The sequence below is a fragment of the Polyergus mexicanus genome, unplaced genomic scaffold (assembly GCF_030449975.1).
Source record: "Polyergus mexicanus isolate NDT 795.1 unplaced genomic scaffold, iyPolMexi1.0 SCAF_13, whole genome shotgun sequence".
Classification (NCBI taxonomy): domain Eukaryota; kingdom Metazoa; phylum Arthropoda; class Insecta; order Hymenoptera; family Formicidae; genus Polyergus; species Polyergus mexicanus.
In genome coordinates, this window is record NW_027223333.1 from 1,179,617 (window position 1) to 1,206,626 (window position 27,010).

The 27,010-nt window shown below is 33.9% G+C and overlaps 1 protein-coding gene across 8 annotated transcripts in view; it reads left to right on the plus strand.

The window, feature by feature from the left end:
• The window catches only part of Dom (domino helicase), a 36,599-nt gene extending 12,065 nt beyond the window's left edge, over nucleotides 1–24,534 (plus strand). For 4 of the 8 annotated variants that reach the window (XM_070306265.1, XM_070306264.1, XM_070306266.1 and 1 more), the window contains 15 exons: nucleotides 3,730–4,045; nucleotides 4,395–4,569; nucleotides 5,196–5,382; nucleotides 5,551–5,687; nucleotides 5,897–6,083; nucleotides 6,171–6,513; nucleotides 6,750–6,830; nucleotides 7,507–7,758; nucleotides 7,853–8,169; nucleotides 8,413–8,705; nucleotides 9,052–9,424; nucleotides 9,723–9,919; nucleotides 10,133–10,247; nucleotides 10,595–10,951; nucleotides 11,071–15,394. In XM_070306265.1, coding sequence (XP_070162366.1) covers nucleotides 3,730–4,045; nucleotides 4,395–4,569; nucleotides 5,196–5,382; nucleotides 5,551–5,687; nucleotides 5,897–6,083; nucleotides 6,171–6,513; nucleotides 6,750–6,830; nucleotides 7,507–7,758; nucleotides 7,853–8,169; nucleotides 8,413–8,705; nucleotides 9,052–9,424; nucleotides 9,723–9,919; nucleotides 10,133–10,247; nucleotides 10,595–10,951; nucleotides 11,071–14,106 — 6,366 coding nt within the window. In that variant the 3' untranslated portion in view covers nucleotides 14,107–15,394. Of the gene's footprint in view, nucleotides 1–3,729; nucleotides 4,046–4,394; nucleotides 4,570–5,195; nucleotides 5,383–5,550; nucleotides 5,688–5,896; nucleotides 6,084–6,170; nucleotides 6,514–6,749; nucleotides 6,831–7,506; nucleotides 7,759–7,852; nucleotides 8,170–8,412; nucleotides 8,706–9,051; nucleotides 9,425–9,722; nucleotides 9,920–10,132; nucleotides 10,248–10,594; nucleotides 10,952–11,070; nucleotides 15,395–17,555; nucleotides 17,592–18,111; nucleotides 18,278–18,544; nucleotides 19,036–19,237; nucleotides 19,532–19,769; nucleotides 20,589–20,744; nucleotides 21,093–21,429 lie in introns of those variants that run through there. The other 4 variants (XM_070306268.1, XM_070306269.1, XM_070306270.1 and 1 more) reach the window with 4 other exon arrangements.
• Nucleotides 24,535–27,010: the final 2,476 nt, after the last annotated feature.

The window sequence follows — 27,010 nt, forward strand, 5'->3', positions numbered from 1 at the left end:
TACGCGTAACACACTGTAATTTACGCTCGCGATCACGTTTATTCTCTTCGTACATCCAATGCACACACAGTATATATACACAACGCATTATAATTCACGTGCACGCATACATAATACAAGGTCTATAATAAAACCGAATTTTTAAAAAGCGCCTGAATGCGATGGCATGAGGTCATTCGCTTTGTGACATTATGTAGTGGGGTTTTTTTTAGCAATTTTCTCACACCACGAGCATGACGCTATCGTTCATAGTTTACGTTTTATGGTGGCTTAAATGAGCAATATGTCTATTTTTAAAATAATAAAAATTATACATAATTTATGAATTACTTACCACATATCGTTGGTCTGTCCGTCAGGTAAACTTTCTTTTTTACTTTTATTCATATTTTGCTGTTTCGTCGTGGCATTCACACTCACTCGTGAAAATACGATTAATTATGATTAACCGTACATGCAACGATCGCGGAACAATCACATGAGATACGCAGTTTATTATACCGTAAGACAGAGCAACTTATAAGAAGTACGATTCGCTTGACGTTTATACGTTTGTCTACAGTATAATAAAGATAAAATAGAGAGAGAGAGAGAGAGAGCTCTCTCTCTAATGTTGATAAATATAGTATATACACAATAATGGATCATAAGATCGAAAGATTAAAGTAATGAAAAATTGTTATAAAGCAATTGTTTAATTAATAATTAATTTATACTTGCATTTTAGAAAAATTAAAGTATATACAAAATATATTTGACTCTAAACATTGTTAGAGAAATAATTATTATCCGAAAAGATCGATAATCAAAGGGATCATATTGAAACGATAATTTATAATTTTTATGCTTATCTATTTGCCTCTTACTCGCAATAATAGATGATCGTGATTCAAAAAAGATTTATCGTCGCGACACAATTTTATGTCGTTTATCAAAAGTTCGTTTATCAAAAGTTAATTAATAGTCAATTGTAATAATTATAGTGAATTATGTTTTGATAGTAGTCGCGATCGCTTTTAGAAAAGGAATTTGATTATACGAAGCGTTTTGCACTTCTACTTTACTGCTTGTCATCGTGCAAATAATAACAAAACCGTAATACATAAATTAGCGCGCTATTGTTTATGCCTTTATGCCATCAAGGCCGAATATCATGGTAGTAATAATTTACTGCCGAAATATTTTATGCATATGACACACACACGCGCGCGCGCGGAATATTATATATAGCAGTAATTTAAGTTATAAATAAATTAATTATTTGTTAAACGATAGATGTATCACGGAAAGTTTTCATTATATTAATTACTTGATCTTACGATACGATTGCGCGTTCTCATTTTGAATTATATTTGAATAATTGAAAAATGTCGTAAATGAAGTATCGGACGAAATATTTTTAACTCTAAGTATCATCGGGAGAGAGTTACGTATTATTTAACATTTAACATATATAATATAAAAGATAATTAATTATTGATCATATTAATTTATCATTGTTTGCTGCTCACATTCCCGATACTTCGCGATTTATTAATTATTTATAGCAAATTAGTTCGCGATACTTTTCGCGATCGCCTTAAGAAAAGAAATTTGACGGAGCGTCTCGCACTATGTTTCTATTCGAGTGTCGCCGCGTGAATGCTAATAACAATGCCGAGGTAAACATTAGCGCGTATTGTATACTCGACCAAAGACGAATACCATGTTATCACTCTTTAAAAAAATCACTCTTTAAAAAAGAGAGAGAGAGAAGAAAAATATTATTGGTAATTCATTGCCGAAATATTTTATGTACTATGATATATATATATATATATATATATATTTTTTAGATATTTAGGTATCTCAATATAAATGCTCCACTCTGTATATATATATATATATATATATATATATATATATATATACAGAGTGGAGCATTTATATTGAGATACCTAAATATCTAAAAAATAAAGCAAGATAGAAAGGAATGTTTCAGACAAAAGTTGTTCGGTTCTAAGGCGCTTCGGAGATTTCAATGTCAATCTTGTTTTTTTAAATGGAAATATCCCAATTTTTTTACATAAATCGATTTCTTGCAATATTCTGCATAAAAAGTTATAGGGGTATGATGGCCAAAAATTTAATAGTTTACGAGATATTTTATACTTTATTTTATTACTTTACTTCGACATAATTTTACATAAACTATGAAATATTTCATAAAATTATTTATTTTGCAATAATGTTATCTTAATATTTTAAGCTCAAAAAATGAGAGACATCAATTAGTGTAAAGAAAATAAAATAAGATTGACATTGAAATCTCCGAAGCGCCTCCACCCAAAGTCAAATTAATGGCACCATCTTATGATCCCCTTAGAACCGAACAACTTTTGTCTGAAACATTTTTTTCTATCTTGCTTTAGATATTTAGGTGTCTCAATATAAATTCTCCACCCTGTATATACATACATACATACATACATACATACATACATACATATATATATATATATGCGGAATATTAAATTACAAGTATTTTAAGTATTATACAAATACTTATACAAGTATTTTAAATTATAGAATTAGTTATTAAACGATCGTCGATAAAACATCGGACGAAATATAATTTAACTTTAAGTATTTTTACAGAAATAATTATTGCTTATAAAAAGAGAAAGAGAAGAATCGAGAAAAAAATCGCGCAACAAAATAATGATTTATAATTTTAATTCTTGTCAATTTGATTCTTGATTAAATGTACATGTAATTATAGATTATTTATAAAAATTAATTAATTTTATGTTATATAAAAACGTGACGGTATACCTTTAACCGCGCAACCAAAAAATTATAAAAAAGTTATTAACGCTGCTAATGATAAAACTCTTTATGAAATAAAAGACTACGGTTCGAATTAGAAAAACTAATAAAATATACAAAGCACTCGCTCAGAAAATAGCTAATTTTTTGCGTGTATGCATATCGAATTTAATTTGATATAATTTAAAAATTTATAATCTAAGATAATATCTAAAATTATAATCTAACAATAAGATATTCTCAATTGGCTGACTCGCGTATAAATACACGGGCAGGTGCCTCGCTGCTACTACGCTTGACTTGGCGCGAGACATTACTGTGTCTCATGATTTTACGGTTTTATAAATTTTTTACAATTTATTAACGTTCAACATTTGATATTTCAACAAATGAGTTTAAAACAAAAATTTTATTATAATGTAGTCTATTGAAATTAAATGAAAAATAAGATTTTATTTTCTATGTATATTTTTAAAACTCATTTTAAAAATGCTTTGTTTTTAATTGTTTATAAAAATTGTTAATGTTTCGATAATTTTTAATAGGGTGAAACGAATTTTCTAGGAGTTTTATAATTTATATGAGAATATACAATATGTTGCAAATTTTTTTTTCTATATTTCAATTATTTCATTTTGTATCAAAAAACTTAAATAATGTTTAGTAAATAATCCTTTCAATCCAAGGTGATGAAGCAGTAATTTTGCTCATTATCATTTACGAAAGGAAAATTAATAGTGATAGTTTTCTTGTGAATAAATGTATATCTATCTTATTCTAGAAAATAATCACTACAAGATTATTAATAAATTCTGTACAGATTATCTCACTACGTTACATCAATCTTTAATAATATACATTTGATAAATTTTGACTATATTATTTTTCATGTGTTCATTAATGTGACATTTTATTTTTCAGGTTGTCACTAAAATACCTTTCTTGTTGAAACACTCTCTTCGCGAGTATCAGCATATAGGATTGGATTGGCTTGTTACTATGTATGATAGAAAATTAAATGGTATTTTGGCGGATGAAATGGGTCTGGGTAAAACTATACAAACCATCGCGCTATTGGCGCATTTAGCCTGTGAGAAGGGAAATTGGGGACCGCATCTTATAATTGTACCGACCTCCGTGATGCTCAATTGGGAAATGGAATGCAAAAAGTGGTGTCCTGGATTCAAGATACTGACGTATTATGGGACGCAAAAAGAGAGGAAACAAAAAAGAACAGGTAATAATATATAATGAATTAAATATAATTGTCACTGTAAAATATAAGATTTCTTTTTTCCATGTAAAATTTTTATATCTTTATATATTTCTTTTTATTTTTGATTTATGATTTATTGATATTCGCTGCCGACAACAGATACTAGTTCGATATGGCCGATATCTGTTTTATAGTACAGCGAAATAATAAAATTCTCTATAAAAACTCGCGTGTCAAAGGTCAATCTGACATTCTGACATACGAATCCTGTCGGGAGAAACAATTACATTATTTAATTCAATAATATTTAATTGAAAATTTATTGTTTAAATTTATACGAAGTATAAATTGCGTTTTTCAATATTCACAGGTTGGACAAAACCGAACGCTTTTCACATATGTATCACATCCTACAAATTAGTGATACAGGATCACCAAAGTTTTAGACGAAAGAAGTGGAAGTATCTCATCTTGGATGAGGCACAAAATATTAAGAACTTCAAATCGCAAAGATGGCAGTTGCTCTTAAACTTCCAAACACAACGGTAACTAATCTATTACAAGATTATTCTATATTTTAATTAAATGTGATAGAGTTTAATTCATAATTTTTGTGTTAATTATATATACAGTTTAAAATATTAGAGATAAAAATATTTGTAATAACATATTTGAATATTCCAAGTTTATTAATTGAAAAACTCAGTAATAATGATTTAATATACTTTTTTAAGAATTATTTTTACTAATTTTTTAATTTTTTAATAAAAATAATTATTGTTAGAACATTATATTTGTTTGCATAAGTTTATCTTGATTTCAAAGATTCAATATAATAGTGATCTAGCTTATATATATATAGATATATATAGATATTATAAAAGTTAATTTTAAGATTGAAAAGATTAGATTAAAATTTCTCTTACTGTTAGACAAATTTGAGAAAATTAATTTTATTTAATTTTTCTGAAATTTTAAAAAATAGATTGGATGAATTGGAAGAATTTTTGCACTAATTTATTCAATTGAAATTAATAGATTAGACTAACTATTGTTTTATATTCTCTCTCTCTCTCTCTCTCTCTCTCTCTCTCTCTCTCTCTCTCTCTCTCTCTCTTTCTCTCTCTCTCTCTTTCAGCATTATTGCATTGCTTTTCGTTACTTATTGCAGGAGATTACTTCTTACCGGCACACCTCTTCAAAACAATTTAATGGAACTGTGGTCTTTGATGCATTTTCTTATGCCTAATGTATTTCAATCTCATCGCGAATTTAAGGAATGGTTTAGCAATCCTGTTACAGGCATGATCGAAGGCAATAGCGAATACAACGAGAATATAATCCGTCGTCTCCATAAGGTCTGTACGTAGTTTTTTATCTTTTCTTATTTTTTTTTTCTTTCTTTTTTTTAAATTTGATTTATAACACTATTAAAAAAATTTGAATAATTTTTATTCAGCATAAATATATATGACACATTAAATTTGTTATGATAATATATTTAATATTAACAACATTCTCCGTAGGTGTTGCGACCATTTCTCTTACGACGATTGAAAACCGAGGTGGAAAAACAATTGCCAAAAAAATATGAACACGTGGTCATGTGTCGTTTGTCAAAGCGTCAGAGATTTCTGTACGATGACTTTATGTCGAGAGCTAAGTAAGTTAATTCTTTAACGCTCAAATTTACACTCGAACATTAAAGGTGAAAGACGAAAAGTACTTTATTTTTCTCTAATTGAAAGTAATGTTTTTTTTTGTTTTACTTATAAATAAAATATTTTATTTTTATCATACAGTATAAATGTAATATAAATAAAAATATGTTATTAATATATCAAAAAATTCAATTTCCTTATTTTGTTAAAGGACGAAGGAAACACTCGCTAGCGGAAATCTGTTGAGTGTGATTAATGTATTAATGCAATTACGAAAAGTATGTAACCATCCGAACTTATTCGAGGTGCGACCGACCGTTTCCCCGTTTCAAATGGAGGCGCTTGAGTTTCTGACGGCCTCATTGGTTTGGAGCGTGTTCGATTACGATCCTTTCAAGGTAAAACAATGACCGTTTCACAATGTTCTTGTTTTACTACCATCAATTGTTATTCGATCTTTGCGAATTGTGATTTGACTTTTGCAGCACATCCAACTGTCCAGTTTGAATTTTTTGCTGTTAGATCTGGAATTGACGCTCAGTGCATTCGTTGCGCACAGAATAAGACGATTGCAAACACCCAGAAAGCTTATAGAGGAAATAGATAGCCAGCCAGAACCGACGCCGAGATGTCCGTCCGGCCGGATTAAGATTAATGTTAGATTGTCGAATCAAGCAAAACCACAGTCGTCAAATACACAACAGCAACACCAACAACAGCAAACGCCAACTAGATTGAAGAATTTTGCTGGAGTATTACCCACGCCAAGAGTGGGTACATCTCTTTCAATAAAATCGTTAAATACTAGTCAGGCTGGTTCAGGACGAGGTAGGTCTAGAATGATGCTGAAATCTTACTTTATTACCATTTTAGCAGTCTCATTGGTGACAACATTCTTTTGCAAGCCAAGAGAAATTGAAATTAATATCAAAATATAATTGATTTTTTAAACATTTCTTAGCGATTTAATTGATGTATTTAAACTGTAATGTATAATAAAATTGTAATATATATTATTAATCTTTTTTGTTTTAAATGCAAAATACAAACATTTTTATTCTTAGGTGTTACATTGAGAGTTGCGAGTGGTCAACAATTGCAAGGATATTCTGTGCAACTGGTACCACATCAGGCTGGTGTGAAAGGTAAACTACTCTTGTTTTTTTTTTTTTTTTTTGCACTTTTTATTTACGTATCTTTGAATGATATTTTTATTTGTATATTTTTCAAACTTAGAAGTATAAATGTTATCTATATAAATTTTGCAAACAATCTGAAATTTCTCTTGACGAAAATTTTATCAAAAATTTTTTTAGAATTTCTATATAAAATATTTCTATATCAAAAAATACTTAATTTTTCTTGTTCAATTGCTTACATGAAACTTATTGATTGCACATTATATAAAATAATTTGTGTAAAAAAGCTTTTAAAATTGCTTATAACTCGATAAGAAAGATGATTTGAATCTTTTTTTTTATCCTTGAATTGTTAATATATTTTCAAAGTTTGTACCTGTAATTTTCTCATATTTCACATATGTCTGAATTTATTTTTGTTTTATATTTGACATAATTATGCATAGAACATGAAATTAATAAATTGTTTGCATTATTGTGTGCATCATTAATCAGTGATTGTTGCTGTTTCTCACTAGACAATCATTTTTGCAGTGATGCTAGATCAATTATTCCTTGAACCAGCTTGTTTATAATCTAACCGTTTATAAGCATTCTAAAACTAAGGATACAATTATTCAAAACTATTACTTGTAGCTAAACGCGGAATATTGTATATTGAATTCAAATTTTTATAAAATAGCTATTCCCGTGGCAACGTTGGGTCATAATTCGCAAAGTGCCACCGTGACGTCAACTACGACAAACGCGCAAAGATTTACAGTAGGGAATGCTAGTCTCAGAGATAGCATTCAACGATTAACGACGCAGACCGTCACGGTTAAGCAAGGCGATTCCGTCCAGAGAATAGCGGTGCCTGGTTTTGCACAGTTAGTTCAAACCTCTACCGGCAGACATATCCTTTTAACATCGAATCAACAGAATACTAACACAGGTTTGTCTTCGCTATTCGCATATTCTTGCTGAACCATTGTTTCCAATGACCAACGGATAAAAAAGGAAAAGAATAATACGTTTTGTATCGACAGTTTCGTTTCCAGTCATGACCTCCAGTGGTTCGCGTCTCACTGTATTGTCTAAATCGTTGATGGGTCTGTCCACCTCGGCCGCCACGACAGTGAACAAGGTTGTCGGCGGTGTGGTGACAACGCCGAGTGGCCGACCCGTTATGAGAGTACCTCCTCTGAACGTCACAGCCTCGCAGTCACCATCGGGCGGAAATAGCCAACAGCAATCCAGTCAACAACAATCGCCATCGATACGTAGCATTGTCACCAGACAAGCTCAGAACGAAACCAGTAAGGCGCAAAGTAAATCCGAACAGCCCAAATCCGAATTTCACTTGGTAAGTAAATAGATATCTATAAAATATTGATCTTTTGTTAGAGTAATTATAAAATAGAGAATTAGTGGTTTAACTTTTGACTACTCACGTCAAGTAAATTTTATCCAAATAATTTTTGTTTAATTTTTTCCTGCAATGAGTATAAAATTTTTATTTAATGGATAGAAATATTCTTAATTATTCTTCGTTAAATGCTTTGATATGTAGATAATAGAGACTTTAACATTATTGATTGCTTTATAGCCGCAACTGGAGGAAGAAAGACGGCAGAGAAGACAGGCCAAATTGTGCCTCACAGCAGACATCAATCAGCGAAGATGTGCGGCGTGTCCGCTTTACGGTGAAGATGTATTTATGGCTTTAAGAATTGGTAAGCCTACGACGGCTTGTCGCTGGCACAACGGTTCGATGCACTGTACGACGGCCAAGGAAAACATTCGTACTCGCAAGCAGTTCTTTTCACGGACAGAGGCGCTCGCTGAAGCTATCAAGAGTACAGAGCAGATTGTTGAAGAGTTAAAAGAAGTCTTTGAAAGGTTGATATACGAGATATAATATATAAATTAAATAATATTATTGACGAATTACAATTCTTCAGATCCATATCAATATTCGTCAGATTTTTTTATTAATATCGGATTGATGTTTTTGTGTATATAGCAAAAACTTAATTGTATATCTTTGGATTTTCATTATTAAATGTTCAGTTACTTAAATCTCGCAAACTTTATTTCTATCAACGGTCACTTGAAATTAATCAATGAATACAATTTGTGTGTATTTATTTTACATTATTTTACGTCTATAGTTATTGATGTAAAATAACGTAAAATAAATAGTATATAGTTTCTGAAATAAGAAATTTTCTCGATACATCCGTAGATTTGTAGTCCACGTACCGGCTGTACGCGCGCCGACGCCTCGATTCCACGTGTCTCATCCACCACCTCACAGATTGTGGGGCGAACGTCAACTGCGAACTGAACTGCAAAAACAACTGTCACCAAAATTGATAGTGTTTCATCCGATCTCGAGTCTCATGCTCACACAATTCCCCGATCCCAGACTCATCCAATATGATTGCGGCAAGTTACAATCGTTAGATCGTCTGTTGAGGAAGCTGAAGACCGAAAATCATCGGGTTTTAATATTCACACAAATGACTAGGATGTTGGATGTGCTGGAAGCTTTTCTGAATTTCCACGGACACATATATCTACGATTGGACGGCACCACTAGAGTGGATCAACGTCAGGTAGCGAACAATATATTATATCACTAACGAGATGCTATAATAATAGTGATGCGTACGCGCGACATCTGAATTTTTCAAATGCTGATTTTATTTAGAATTTTAAGAATGAATAGTGGCTATTGAAAACATATTAATCTTTCGTATAAATTTTAAAAGAAAATATATATTGTATATATAATAAAGATGATAATTAAACATATATCAAAAAAATTTTATTCGTATGCGATATGTTCTTATTGCAATGTTCGAAAAAAATAGTGAATGGAATTGCTAACGATGCTAATGACTTGATACGCAGATTCTGATGGAGAGATTCAACGGTGATAAGCGAATCTTTTGCTTTATTCTGTCAACGAGATCTGGCGGTGTTGGCGTGAATCTTACGGGAGCGGACACAGTAATATTTTACGACAGCGACTGGAATCCCACGATGGACGCTCAAGCGCAGGATAGATGTCACAGGATTGGGCAAACACGGGATGTACATATCTACAGGTATACATGCGAATTAATAGCAGTAATGAAGAAACAATATTAATAATTCACAATAATTTGTATTGACGTAATAATATATGTATATTTGATTGTATTATTAGTATTATTTAATATAATTAACAATTAGAGTAAAAGTTTAGAAATAAAAAAAAAGAAATTTTTAATCCTGATTAACAATGTGATGGCAAATATAGATAACAATTTATATTTCAGATTAGTCAGTGAGAAGACTGTAGAAGAGAATATCCTAAAGAAGGCAAATCAGAAGAGGTTGTTAGGTGATCTTGCGATTGAAGGCGGAAACTTCACTACGGCATACTTTAAAAGCGTAAGTACTTCAATAAAAATTTGTGTCGCACGAATTATATTCTTTCCTCGTATTATTAATCAGAAAACTTTTCAATTTCAATATTTTCAGAAGAAAACGCGAGATAATTTTTTATTTTTTGCAATTCATATTTATTTATCATAAATGTTTAAAAGTTTTACTTTTTTGAATCACAATATTACTTAAAGTTTAAAAAAACAAAATTTATGAAAATTTCAGATTAATATACATATGTGAAATATCTTGTTGTTCATCAATGTCGTTGAAGGCGATATATTTCGACTATATAAAAACGAAATACTTGCGGTCGTCATTTATCTTTCGTATAATGATAAAATTATTTTTAGTCCACTATTCAAGATCTATTCAACATCGATCAAACGGAGAACGATGCGTCGATGCGAATGGCCGAGGTGCTGGAGCAGAATCGGGAACGAGAAAAAGCTTGGAGCAAGGAACCGACAGCCGGATCGTTTCAGGGCGGCATCTCGAATCATACGGAGGAGAAAACGGCGATGGGTGTTCTCGAGAACGCTCTTGCCGCTGCTGAGGAAGATCTCGATGTTCAAGCCGCGAGAACCGCGAAAGCGGAAGCCGTTGCTGATCTTGCCGAATTCGACGAGAACATTCCGCTGGAGGACGCCGATAAAGACGAGTCGCAGGTCAGCAAGGCGGAACAGGAAGTTCAAAATCTGGTTGCTCAGGTAGAAGAAACGTTTCTCGTCGATTCGATGAATTAGACGAGTCGCTTTCATTTTGTTTCATTTTATCGACTATTGCTATCTTTAATGCTTATGTATTAACTCTATAATGTTTTATTTAGCTTACTCCAATCGAGAGATATGCCATGAGGTTCGTCGAGGAATCAGAGGGAGCATTTTCCGCGGCACAGCTGGCCGCGGCAGAACGGGAACTCGAGCAGCAGAAGAAAGAGTGGGAGTTGGACCGGCTGCGAGCGTTGCGCGAGGAGGAAGAACGGCGGATGCGACTGGCCGACGACGACGAGAAACCGCTCACATTCGGCCGCGAGGATGCGCAGAATCAGGTCAATAGCACTGCCGCCAAGGGCGGTGGCTCTAAGCGATTAGTTAGTAAGAGGCTAGCAGTACCGAGTAGAAGGAGTTCGCGTAAACGTGGCGATAGTAGGGTAGGACGCGCGTGTCTCAAATCTTCGTCGGAGAGTGAAAACGAAACTACCAGTACCGAATCAGACTCGGAATCACAGGAAGAGGACATAGTCGAGGACAGTCTCGATGAGGAATCGAGTCATACAGAAAGTCAGAGTCAGGGGGATGAGGAGGAAGAAGGAGAGGGGGGTGGAGAAAAGGAAGAGGAAGATGATGACGAGGAAGAGGAAACCGGGGAAGAAAGCGAAGACGGAAAGGCAAACGATCGCGATTATTCCGAGCGAGGGGGAGGTTTCTCGAGGCGAAAGGGTCGCTTAGCGGGATCCGGCTCCTGCAGTCGGAATCACTTTGATCTGAATAGCCCTCGCACTAGGTCTCGCGGAAATGTACAAATCAATCTGTGGACTCTGGACGTGAGTCCCATTCTGCCCGGTGTGAAGCCAAATTGTCGTCGGAATCAGCGTAAGAAATTTCATCGCGTTAAATCCGAGGAAACCTTGTTCTCACCGTCGTCGGAAACATGTTCTAAGAGAAGCGTACGTATTAACATGAATGCTAAGGTTGAATCTACCAATTCTTATCAGAACGCAAAAATCTCCAAAGTTACGGAGATTGAGCGAGATTTGACGAAGAATGATACGGACTCAATCGACTCAAACGGTATCGAGCAACGAGTTACTAATCCCACCGTGAAGCGATCCGCTGACGATCACGTAGATCCGATGATGCCAGTTGCTAAAACACAATCAGAACAAACGAGAACGTTAGAATCGAATTCGGATAATAGAGAAGGAGCTGTCAAGGAAAAAAACGATGAAAAAATTGTGAATGGGACTAATTTAATCACTGTCTGCTCTGTTCAAGTAACACGGTGCTCACAAAAAATGTTGTCCGCGACCTATAGAAAATTCGAATCCGAAATGAATCGCAATGAAGATACCGAGAACCTTGACGTAAATGTCAGCGCGAGAAATTCTCGGTCATCTCCGAGCGCGATACAACCGGATACGTCTCTAAAGCGTTTAAAAGAGCCGATGGTCAAGTCCAAGTCCGAATTTGGCGTGTCGTCTAATTCTTTGTGCAACAACGCGCAGGGAAAACTGACGGGGACCGCCGCGACGTCGAGAGAATCGGGAAACATCGAATCATCTTCGAACCGTTCGGTTCCGCTCTTACGATCGAAAACGTTACGAAATGCAAGTCCCGACGCGGTTGATAAGATTTCCAAACCGCTCGCAATATCTCGCGTTTCAATCGCGCAACGAAACTCTAAGATGAATGTCGATGATACTTGTAATAACATAGTGGAGGATGGCGACAAAGACGATATGTGTGATAATGATAATGACAACGTCGAATCGATAGTATCCTCAACGCGAAAGTATACTAGTCAAAAACACAATTCGAAGAGTGATACACATGAGAATTTAAACGTAAACGTTGCCTCGTTGCAAGTATCGGAAAAAGGAACAGATGACTCGGTATCGAACATATCCGACTCTCTAAACACGTCCTCGGTAAAAAGCGAAGCCAATTTGAATGAGTTCAAATATAAGATACGAAAAGTAGAGGTCACAATTCCGCGAAGCGTGATAACTCGTAGTTCAAAAATTCCATCGGTTATCAACAACCACTCTGAGGCAAGTAATGCGCGATTGACAGACGACAAAGTCGATTTGTTATCCGAAATTAAAAGTGGGTCGCAAACGAAAACGAGTCAAGGAACGCGAAGAATTGATTTGACGAGTTCACAGCATTCAGTCGCTGAACAGACCAGAATCACGCGATCGCTAGCTCCTCCATTGACGCCTCCACCTTTAACTGGTGGTGACGAGACGACAAATTCGAAATTGGCGCCGAGACGGCGACCGGACACTCCCCTTCCGCGACCGATCACAAGATCCGCGGTAATTGTGAACACTTCTCTGAGAGTTTCGCCTAGTCGAGGTGAGAAATACGTGACGCGGAATTCGAAGCAATGTCAGGATAATGGCCTGGTGAATCCGGTGTTATTGAGATGCAGCAACTCGATATCGCCAATGAAACCAGATCCTAAGGAGACATCGGCGACGGCAATAAAATGCCGTCCAGATACTCCACGACCTAACATACCGCCCAATTACAACAACGAACAAATTTCTAGAGTGACGCGCTCGGGATTGACTTTAAATTCCTCGGTCTCTTCGGCAAAATCAACCTCGTCGCCATTGTTTTCTTCCCCCGCTTCTGCGTTTAAAACGAATATCAAACAACCGCGAATATCGTCGACGAGCAGTGAGCACGAAACTTCTACGAATTTGGTATCCCCACTCTATGAAAAGCCTCAGAGAACCGCTAAGGTCGTGGCTATTCTCAGTCTGGACACGAGAAACCACCATAACAGCAATAAGACTTTCTCGTCGATTCAGATTAAGTCCCCCGCCAATTGCGAGACGAAGAGTCAGGACAAGGAATATCTTGTGCCGCGATTGTTGCTGAGGGATCAGGAGACAGATCGCGAGGAATGCGACTCGTCCGATACTAAGTCCAGAAGGCTGCGCAGCGAAACGAAACGCACTAGAAATGCTACATCGTGCTCGCTGGAAGACGACAGGGGTAACTCGGATGACAGTAGCGACAAGGAGCCGATGCAAAAGAGATCTTTTCGCTCGCATCTCTCTCCTTCATCCTCCTCTTCCTCTACCGTCACGACGACGCGCTCCGACAAACTGAGGAATGCTACAATATCTTGAGTCTCGCTAAAGTATCGTCGCGATGATGTAGTAGAAGTAGTAGTAGTCGTCGTCGTCGTCGTCGTCGTCGTCATCGTCATCGTCATCGTCGTTGTCGTCGTCGAAGACCCGAGTTTCTCTGTCGGGAATATTATCGCTATTCGACTACTCATTCGATTATTACTACTGTCTACTATTCAGTTCGCTTATTGCGCATGTGATGCCGGTTTCGTATTCAATATTTGTCGCATGATATTTTCTCCGTCTTAATATTACTTTCTGTATTAATATTTTTTTCTCTATTATATGTGATATGACAAATTGGCAGCATTTTTGTTATATATACGCGTGATAACAATGCACAGAAAGAGAAGTTTTATATGTAGAGAGATATATATATATATATAGCTTTATATATAAAACTTACTTTTTCGAGATTCCAGATAAAATTGAAAGTGCATTCTTTTGTAGATTTGGATAAATATTTTTATTTATTTATTTCCCTATGACACAAGAAAGAAATGATTAATGTGTCGTAAAAAAATAAAAAAAATTAAAAAAATTAAAAAAATTAAAATATTGTGATTTGTGATAGTTCAGAGAAATCTAATCTATGCATTTCAATTTGATCAGATTTCTTAGATTTTTTTTTGTTATTATACATTATATATTTTGTTATCGAATTAATTGGAGAGTTCATTTTTCTTGAAATGAAAATATAAGAAGAAGAAATAATAAAATAAAGATAGGGAAGTAAATTATTGTTATTTGTAGTAAAATAACGATTTATATTTTTATTATTTTTCAGATTATGAGAGAACGTTAATAAGACATAAAAAATATCATGGGATAAATATTTGAGTGAAAATCCTTATCTAGCGTTTTAGAAACGCTTGGCAATCTCATATGCGTTATACACGCGACTTGTTTACGCGTCTTTTGTCCGTACTTATCTCATATTTAGCGCTCAGTGATTGTTTGATTTTCCCTTCGAAATATCATAGCAACTTTGATCGGAGAGTACTAAAATCCTATACAAGGAATAACATATACATGAGAGAAAAGCTCTAAATAAACTATATAATAATTAAATTAAATTACGTAAATAAAAGTCAAAATGAGAACAAAATTTCGAATAAAGAAAATTATACGAAAAGCATAATCAAGAGACAACATTTATATAAGGAAATATATAATTGACTATGTATGAAAAAAATTTCTTACTATAAGAGAGAGAGAGAGAGAGAGAGAGAGAGAGAGAGAGAGAGAGAGAGAGAGAGAGAGAGAGAGAGAGAGAGAGAGAGAGAGAGAGTTAGAAAAACTCTTATACGGGAAAAATGATAGAGGAATCAAAGACACACGTTTAGCGCTAACGTGAGACACGAGTACTACGCATCTGTACATAATCACAATGCGTTTTTTTTTTTCCGGGTTGTACTGCAGGTACATATGTAATATTTGTAGCGTTGTAAGTTGTGTATCTCCGGTCCTGCCTTCCCACTTTCTTATCTCATTTTATTTCTTTTTTGTTGTATAGGTAGAATCTGTTTCTTCTGACTGCACTTTTCTATAATCTCTGATCTGTCTTGCGCTTGCCTTTCATTTCCGCCGAATATATCGTATTGAATTCCAAAAAAATAGAAAAAAAATAGGGAAGTGCAGACGGTAAAGACGGATTTTTAGGCGCGCATGCATGACGATTTATATAAAACGATATGACGAGCGAAACGGACGTGTGTATTATATTAGGAAAGAACGAACCAGTGTAAAACATAAATTGAGCGATTCTCTAGTGCGCCATGTGAAACTATTCATATACACATACATAGACGAGAAACGGCAAAAGGATATAAAAAAGTGTACGGGATAAAGTGTGTGATTCAATTCCATTCTAATTCTTTGTTCCGGCTATTAAGTCTGAGTTTATAATTAAATATATATGAAGGAAGTTTCTAATGACAGATATCTGACGAGGATTTAATTAATAATGGTTAGGATGATAAAGAGTTGCATGGTTTAGCCGGTTTATTCGCGAGATAAGATTTCAGTCGTGCCGCCTTGAACTACGTAATCACAGAACAATGACCTGATTATTATATTACGTATTATCGTATGCGTAAGGATATTTTTCCTCCGCTCTTTTCCACTTACCTCCCTTTGCTCCTTTTCCTTCTCCTGATACATACACACATACACATACACACACATGCACATACTGTAATATTTAAGTTGCGTGCCTGTATTTTGTATGATCGAGCGAGAGTTCGAAGAAGAAAAAAAAATAAACGAGATATTCCTTGCTATATATATATATATATATATTATATATAGAAATGTGTTCCCTTATTTCTTGATGCGTTTCCAAGTCTGTGTCGATCAAAGGTTCAGTTCCGTTTTGGTGTCAAATCTTTCTCAGCTCAATGTGCTTGTTTATATATTTATCGCGATTTAGTAGAACTTTTTTCTCTCTATATCAGTTTGGTGTGGCAAGGCTATCATGACCGCACATTTTTCGAGAAGAAATATGTACCTTAGTATATGCGTAGAAAAAGAAAAGAGCTCCAATAAAATTGTTCGTAAAATGGCACCAAAACACTGCCTTTGCCATTCCAAACTTGGAGTCCGCAGCAAGATATAAGCAGGCACATGAGTGAGATACGTTATTTATGCGTTACGTATCTCATCCTATATATGTATGATAATAATAATAATATAATAGATAAAGGAATATATCGTGAAGAACTCTTTCTCTCTTAGAATATTTAGGATGAGAGGAACGAGAACCTTTGAACGTCTACAGGGTATCCCATAACCATCGTCCTAATATAATTTTCATTATGAATTTTTTGTTTAAATTCGAAGTTGATTTCTTCTTGGAAAAAATTTTGAAGAAATTTATAATTTTTTTGGTTGCGATTTCTCCATATTTAAATATCTGTTTTCTTTAGAAAAAGAATAGAACTCAGAGTTCTAAGTAATTAAGATGAATTAATAAGTAGATTATTTAATTTATTATAATTATAATAATATATGGAAGCTTTTATGCTTCGATATTATAATCATAGAGAATTATGCTTCAAATCTGAAAGTTAACAGAAATATGGGAAAGAGTAGCTCTTTCGCGGGCTTTCTTCTTTCTCTCTTCCTTTTTATTTTCATTATTTGTCGAAAATTTGTTCATTAAGTCCGTCCTACAGTGTCTCACAGAACTATTTATTATATTACATTATATATACATATATATGTTATATATTATTTATGTTTATATTAATTGTTAGAAATTCAGTTTTTGAAATTCAGTTCTCGTTATTCGTGATTTAAACAAAGGAAAAATTTCTAAGTTTAAAAAAGATGTTAATAGTGAGAAAATATAGCGCAAGTTTAGCGAGCACAGGGACAGACTTTATATGGGAGCGAGAATTCTCGTGTGTCTCACGATCTAATTCATATCTAACTTTAATATCTTGCAGATTTGGTTATCGGAACATACCATGGAACAAATGCCGGTAAGTCCTCAAAAAACAATTTAATTTTATTCCTTATTATATGAACTTGCAATAAAATTTAAGCACAAATCTAAGAAAGATCATTTATTCAATATATATATATATTTATTTAATAAAACTTAGTAACACTACTAAAATATATCAGTTGCAATAACAATTAATTAGAAAATATATATGTACAATTAATATTGAATAAATAATCTTTCTTAGATTTGTGTTTAAATTTTATTATATATATATATATTGTAATAAGAATCGAGAAAGAAAAAGTTTTACATGATTTTGTGCGATTTTTTTTGACAAAAAATACATGTTAACTCACTTTATTCGTTGAAAAAAGTTGCCAAATAGATAATATATATACATTTAAAATTAAAGAAAAATAGTATACGATTATGGGGATGCTCAGAGAAAACAAAACTTTCTGTCTCCAACTGAACAGAATGAAATATAATGAAGTTATTAAATTCTTTTTTGGAAGAATGCGATGATATATAATTAAGCTAAACCATTTTTTTAGATGTGGTGCCCGCCCACTCCTCCTACAACAGATAATGATGTATATATCGATTATGCTATGAGCTTTCTTTATGAGGATACACCCATGACAGAGGCTCAGCTACCTCCAATCTATGTGAAGAAGGAACGGAACAGGAACAGAATCGATGCTAATCTCACCGACGATAGTGAGTCAATTTTACTCATAGATATTATAGATATCGAGTATTATTTATTTTCTGGGAATATATTGTAAAATGAAAAAATTATCCTTGTTATTACATATTATAATAATTTCTATCAGCATTAATCACCCATCTATTCATGCATTTAAGAAGCATGAAAATATAAACGAATCCAATGACAAGATGTAAATTTCAAGCATTTGGTCAAAAATTTGTTGATTTATAAATCAACAAAATTTGTAATTCAACTGTTAATTGTTTCTCTCGTAGGTTGCCGACCTGTCAAGATGATGCGACACAAAGAGGAGTCCGTGTACGCGCCGAGATCCCTCTTCGATCGACCGTCACCGGCATTGATGAAGATGCGTCGCGATATGAAGCTGCACAAATATCGCGCGATTGTACGTCCGCCGGTAACTGTATTGAAGAACTCCTCGCACATCACAAAGAGCTCGCCAGAACCAGATCATGCGATAGACTGGTTGATCTACGAAGAATGGAGTTTGCTACACTCCATCCAAAGCTATCAAGGCTTACCGTTGAACACGATAATCCTCTCGCCGGGTCATACGCCCAACTGGGACATGGTGGCCGACTGTATCAACAACGGCACACGATTACATAGATCGCCCAAGCACTGCAGAGGTAGATATGAGTCTGTGATAATACCGAGGGAAGAGGGTAAGCTGCTGTACGATACTCCTCCGAAAAAGCAGAAGAAACAGAAGGGAAGCGTTTACAAAACACCGCAAGTCTCCGAGGTATTCACTCTAACACCAATGAGTTCAATGATAAGGAAATGTCGTAATTGCAAAGCTGTAATCATGCAGAAAGTTTTTTTTCTGTCTTTCCTATCCGAAAGTTTCTCATTTATCAATTTCACGATAAAAAAAGAAAAATTAATTAAAAACAAATTATATGGAGCTATAACAAAATCGACATCTTTTGGTTCACTTTTTTCAGCAACAGAGTAAGAGCAACAGACCGATGAGGACATCGCAATTGCACAATCAAGACAGGAATAACTCATTTACACTAATGGGCACTCAGAGATATGAAACTATAAAATCTGTGTCTAATAAGCGAACATCTACCGTGAAACCGCCATTGCTCGTGAATCCACTATTGAGAAATCCTATCGCAACTGCCTTAGTTGAATGCGGGATACAGATCGATAATCCGATGGTGCCAGTGGATGTTGCTACGCGACGCGCAGATAGAATTGCTAAGGAGAAGATGAAGCACACGGTTAGTAATGTAAGATATATATAGAAATAATTTGCACTTTTCATATAAAAATAATCGACAGATATATATATAACAATATATTCGATATTTTATTTCTTACGAATTTGTTGTTCAAATTCAAACTACATAGTATCAATATAATACAGAGTATCAAGAACATAGAATCATAGAATTAATATAATATTTGTTTTCTATTCGCTATATATACTAACACGTCCAAGGAGATATTCGTTAATTAAATTCGTAGGTTTTTACTCCGGAACAGCAACAACAGGTCGCAGCGCGACTTCTACAACATCAACAACAACAACAACAAGCCGCTCAACAGCAGCAGCAGCAGCAACTCAAGCTGCAACAACAGCAGCAGACTCAACAACAACAAGCTGGACAACAAGTGGTCACGAACTCTGTTGGACAAATGCATCAACTATCCCAAGCAATTCCAAACGTGAACAACGCCGGCGCCATGACCTGCGCGAAGGCCGCCGCGAATTTAACCAATGTGGCAACGACTACGGTAGTCACTACGACAGTCAAGGCTCGACCTGGTGGAAGTGGGCAAGTAATCATACAGGACGCAAGAACAGCATCGGCGAACACTGCGAGTTTGCAACAAGCTACTCAACGACTCGCCACAGGCGGTTTGCCATCCGCTGGTCAAGCTTCCGCTAACGCAGCGGGTGGTCAAAAGGCGGGTCTGGTAGGCATCGCGATGGCCACAACGGGAAATAAGGCAACGGCGGCACAGTTGCAGTATTACAGACAGCAACAAGTACTGTTGCGCCAACAACAACTCAACAAGGTGTTACAAACGCAAACTACTGGTGGTCAAAAGTTATCCATTGCAATACCGACCACAGCAACGGCGGCAGTGCAACAGCAGCAGCAACGGACGGCAACAGCGGCCAATTTGATGAAGCAGGGTATCCCCACAGCGGGCACTGCGGTAGCGCAGACCGGTGTAAGCAAACAAACAATAGCCAGGTCAGTGTCCGAGACGGAAATGGCGTTGATCAAACGGCAGGCGCTACATCAGGCGAAGACTGCGGCCGCGGCAGCTGGGCAGGTGAGTGTCTTGCGATGCAAAAGACATCTTTTTTTTAATATAAATATTTAAGATAACAAGATTATAAGTAAAATGTTTAATCTGTTTACTCTGCAAACAGTGAAAATTTTTCATATTTTTAACTCATGAAAGTAATCAATTGTGATATTGTCGCAGATGCCTCCAACAGGACTCACACCAGCGCAGATCTTTGCCCAGGCCGGTCTACAGGTACAACAGATGGGTACTTCTGCGAGCGGTACTCCGGTGGCGACTCTCGTCAAAACAGCCAATGTGACGGGTGTTCGTACGGGGACGTCCCAACAGATTCGTCAGCTTGCGCTTCACCCACAGATTCTCGCTCAACGAAAACTTGCAGGGCAGAAAGTCGCTGCACAGCTCGGTAAGGGAGGTTTGCAGACGCAACTGATCGTGCAATCGCCAAAATCACTACCCGTATCAATGCAGCAAATCCAGCAAGTGATAAAGCAGGTGCAACCTCCAGCAGTACAACAATTTCCTCACGTATGTAAAATACAGGAATGAAAAACATTTCTTTTTTTTTCAATACCTTTTCTCTTTTTAAATATTGTGACCGGTGCTATTGCCGCGAAAGAAAATTGCTAGTAAACTTGCTATTTCGTTGCTCTCGTTACATCCTTCAAGTATCTATTGTGAAAATTATTCGCTGGGAGATAATACAGATTTGGATTATTATTAAAATCTGAGAAAAGAAGAAAAAAAATATTAAATATTTTTTACATTCTAGAGCAAAAATTATATTTCGGAACGAAATACATCCAAGCGAGATCATGAGACCGGTGAACGGATTGATTAAAATAATGCTACTTTATAATCACAGGTTTCGACAGGACAGACGGCGTCTCAAGCTAATCCGATAGTACTGGCTAAGTCGCAGCTGTCGACCCGTGTGATACCAGTCGCATCCGGATCCTTGAAACAAACAATACAGGTGGTGACTGCTAATAATGCGCAATTGCGGCAGACTATGCCTATCCAAGGAAAACCGATTGCCAGTGCGGTAAGACGAAGTCCAGGTCCAGGTTCCAGTCCGGGCCCGAGTTCCGCCACTTCCGGTTCTACCACCGGTGCGGGTGCTAGTCCTGGCGTAGGGACCGCCTCTTCATCCACTGTCCCAAGTTTAGCTTCTTCGCCCGGTCTTAGCCAAGTGAGATTGCAAACCATAACGCATTCGCAGCAAATGCAGAAACAGCAGCAGCAACAGGACACACAACTAAAATAGCTTTGTATCACAATCGGACGGCAATCCTTTAAATTGAATTGGGAAATTCGGAAAGTATATTTGCGTGTGTTTCGTATATATCAAGAAATTTTGCAGCTTAAAGAAAATTTGTGTTAAAGATATATCTTAAAATCTTTTTGCTTGGAATATACATAGAAAAAAATGATGAGGTATGAAATTTTGCGATATCGCGTGTGATTATTAACAAAAGAAAAATAGTAAATAAAAGTTTAATATTAATACTAAATATTAATTAATTAATTTAATATTAAATATTAATTAACTAAATCAAATATTAATATACATATTTTTTTGGTTGATTGCCAATAGAAACGAACATTCAAATATGCTAAATCTATTATAGATAAACGATGAAATATTAGTTTGCCAGGAATAAAATATTTAAATAGTTTGGATTGATTATTGATAAAAAAGAAAGATATTAATTTACTAAAAATAAAATATTAGATATTTTGATCGATTATTGAGAGATAGAAAATATATATATAAATGTTACTTTCTTTAAATAAATATTAATCTAAATATATTTTAAGTTTCTGACTTTTTCGATTCAATTAAACATTGAACAGTTTCGAGTTTCTTCTTTTCTTTCTTTTCAATGTTATTGTAATTCTAATATAGATGAGAATATGAAGTTCGATAATGATAGTAATTCACATTAAAGATATAATATAAAGCATTCCAAGATTTGCTGCGAACAGCCGTATCTTAATGTTACGTTTTGTGTCACAATGTAAAAAATATATTACAAGTAGGACGAGAGAATCAGCTTATAGTTTATATTCATACATTGTTTTAACATCGCCATTTTATTTTTGCCTTTGTAAAGAATTAATAATTAAAATTTTTATAGGATTTTTTTCATAATATCTTGAAATAATGGCAAAATACTAAACGATGTTCAGTGCGGAGCATGAGAAAACCAATTAAAGCAAAAAATCAAATTACTTAACAAAAAAAATTATTGATCAGTTTCCAACAATGTTGAATTATTATTGCGTTACGAAATTGTACACAGAGCCTATTATTTTAAATTTATATTATAAGCACGTCGATACGGTCCAAATGCTTACGAGAATGAGTATCAATGAATGTTACTAAGTCAAACTATCACATTTACATATTATGAAACTTTGCTTTATTATAAAACAAATGTGTCTGTGTCGCGAAAATGAGAATATTAGGTTTTTTTATTTTTTATTTTTTAGAAACTGTTTAGTACAGTGTATGACGTTTTTCATCGCAAAAGGATATTTTTTGGAATTCTGAGCAAAAAGTATAAAGCGACGAGTAAATACAACGAGAAATATTATTTACGAGGCTAAAAATTTAAATAACTTTAATTTGTATAGCAAAAAATTCTATGGAGAGGTTTGAAGAGAGTGAATTATCTAATTTTAAACAATTGATTTTGACAAATATTTTTAAAAAAACTTTATTAACGAAATCTTAATTTCTCTTCAATTATTCCTATATGAATATGAAATTGAATTTGTCGAGATTCTGCTTGTTTCAATTACCTATAATTCGCTGGTAGAATCTGTTCGATTTCTGTTCGTGGTAAAGATTGTAAAAATTGTTCTACATTATCGAATTAGGTGATTCACTCTGTCTATTAAGTACTCTCGATGTAAAATATTTGAAAACTATACTGTATATATTTTATAGAAGATAAAGCTTGTTTGTGGCACACTCTCTCTTTCTCTCTATATATAATATTCTCTAACAGATTATAGCGAAGAAAATTACTTAATACATCATCGACGAAATTACACGAAACAATTAATGCAAGCAATCTTCAAGAGACGTTTAAAAATTATATAAGGAAATCAGTTAGAAAATTAAGATGTCTCATAGATGTTTAAAAAAGATTGAAAAATCAGGGCGTCTTCTGTACAAAGATTGGAAAGATTAAAACGTCTTCTGCGATATTTAAAAGATCTCTTAAGAATTAACTCTTTAAATATTCGAAAAACATTCAGATATAAAAAAGCTTCTTTTTAAACTTTTATCTAAAAAACATTTGTTTCTTATAGTTAAAGAGCGATTTTTTTGTCTGGATGAGATCTGAGAAATTAGAATATTATTTCGACATCATTTGGTGACTTATAAAATTGTATCTCTGTATTTATGCTTGCCCATAGAATATAACAAAGTTATTTCAAGAATGCGATGTTTATACTAGGAACGTTATAAAGTTACACCCGATACGATACAGTTTCCATTCCGTTCCATGAACGTCGTCAAAAGAAAAGTTTGCGATACTTTAGTACACGAACAAACATATAATGAGGCAGAGGAGAGATAATCTTTCCCTCTCAAAAAATTTACATCGCATATATGCAAAGAAAACAAGAAGTATTGCGATTAAATGTCTCTTTCTATACATTTGATTAAGAAGAGATATTTTATATATGTCAAGCAATGTTGAATCGATCTTTAATACGTCATGATACATTGTTCCCTTATAGTATTTTTTTCTTTAACATGTACGGTACCCTGTACGTACGTGTGTACGATATGTATATGTATATATGTATAATTTGTGTATTGTAAGTACTGAAATAAATCTCATAAAGTAACGAAGCAGCTGAAAATGGGGATTTACTTTTATTCCGAGTTTAGAAAATTATTAGAGCCTACTCAGACATTTTTGATAAGCGTGAAGAACAAATTTTAAAAACGTTATTACGTAAAAAAACATTTTATAATTAATATTAAATTATAATAAATAAAGCTTTGCAATACACACGAATATTTTACAAATCGTCAAATTTTAATTTCTCAGGCATTTTTAAACAAAACTTGCAAATTATAATATAATATAATTTGAAACTAATGAAATATATTGTAATTTCAATTTTTCTGTACATGTATACGTTCGAACAATTAAGTTTTGAGACTCTTCGCATTTCCGAACGTTTGATCGGTTTGTGCTATCATTTTAAAATGTTATTCGCAACTCAATACTTAATACGTGTGGTACAAGTTTTAAATTATTTGATTTAATATGGTCCATGAGATGCAGTTACGCAAAGTCGTGTTACAAAATTTTGTTTAAAAATTGGTGTAATGGAAGGAACGCTTGACAACACGCCAACATGAAATTCTGCGTTAAATTTGTCAAATCTCCGACATAAACGTTACAAATGATTTAGCAAGCCTAGTCTTCTGAAGCAAGCTTTTTCAAAATTTGACTCACGTTTTTTTTTATGTCATCTGTATCTTCGAAACATTACTCTTATGCATAGCTAATTCTCCGTAGACTGTTCGATTTCTGTTCGTGTCACAAACGTTGTAAAACTTGTTCTGCATTATTGAATCAGGTGATTCACTCTGTCTATTAAGTATTCTCGATGTAAAATATTTAAAAACTATATGGTATATATTTTATAGAAGATAATGCTTGTGTGCACACTCTTTCTTTCTCTCTCTATATAATATTCTCTAACAGATTATAACGAAGAAAAATACTTAATACATCATCGACGAAATTACACGAAACAATTAATCTTCAAGCAATCTTCAAGAGATGTTTAAGACGCTCTTTAAATGTTTGAAAAACATTCAGATATAAAAAAGCTTCTTTTTAAACTTTTATCTAAAAAACATTTGTTTCTTATAGTTGAAGAGCGATTTTTTTGTCTGGATGAGATCTGAGAAATTAGAATATTATTTCGACATCGTTTGGTGACTTATAAAATTGTATCTCTGTATTTATGCTTGCCCGTAGGATATAACAAAGTTATTTCAAGAATGCGATGTTTATACTAGGAACGTTATAAAGTTACACCCGATACGATACAGTTTCCATTCCGTTCCATGAACGTCGTCAAAAGAAAAGTTTGCGATACTTTAGTACACGAACAAACATATAATGAGGCAGAGGAGAGATAATCTTTCCCTCTCAAAAAATTTACATCGCATATATGCAAAGAAAACAAGAAGTATTGCGATTAAATGTCTCTTTCTATACATTTGATTAAGAAGAGATATTTTATATATGTCAAGCAATGTTGAATCGATCTTTAATACGTCATGATACATTGTTCCCTTATAGTATTTTTTTCTTTAACATGTACGGTACCCTGTACGTACGTGTGTACGATATGTATATGTATATATGTATAATTTGTGTATTGTAAGTACTGAAATAGATCTCATAAAGTAACGAAGCAGCTGGAAATGGGGATTTACTTTTATTCCGAGTTTAAAAAATTATTAGAACCACCTCAGACATTTTTCATTTTCAAATGATTTAGCAAGCCTAGTCTTCTGAAGCAAGTCCTTTCAAAGTTTGATTCACGTTTTTTTTTATGTCATCTGTATCTTTGAAACGTTACTTTTATGTATAGCTAATTCTCCATAGGCTTGTTGAATCATTTGTAACGCTTCTGTTTTGGAGACTTCTCTAATTTAACGCAGAATTTAATATTGGCGCGTTTTCAAGCGTTCTTTGCATTATACCGATTTTTACACAAAATTTTGTAACACTACTTTGCGCGACTGTATCTCATCAACTATTGACCCAATTAATTTAAAACTTGCACCACGTGTTGAGTATTGAGTTGTGAGTAACCCTTTGTAATGGCAGCACAAACGCATCAATTCAACTACATTAAGTATATAGAACTACTTTTCATAATGTGATAAAAATAGTGCCAAAATGTAATTTTTTAAATTTTAATAAGTAATATTTGTTTTAATTTTGTTTATATTAATTATAAAATATTTTTATTTTTAAATTTTATTATGATACCATAGCTTTTTATTTTATAAGAAATGTAGACATATATAGAAATGTAGACTACACATTTACACACACACACACACATACACACACAAAATGTCATAACTTTTTATAATAAAATTGAATACTTAACATATGTACGTGTCTTTTTTTAGATTAGTAAAATATAGAAATAATAATATATTTTATCACACATTTGACATTGGATGTCAAAAATTCAAGAATTCTTTAAGATATCATTTATATGATATCATTATCTTGTCTAAAATCGACGCATTAGTCAACTATATGATATCTTCTAGATAGCATTAGAGAATGTCAGCTTTCAAATATGAGTTCTTCAAGAGCTCTTTTTTTACAATATATTGCTCAATAGGCTGTTTCCTCCTTTTCATCGGATATCCCTAC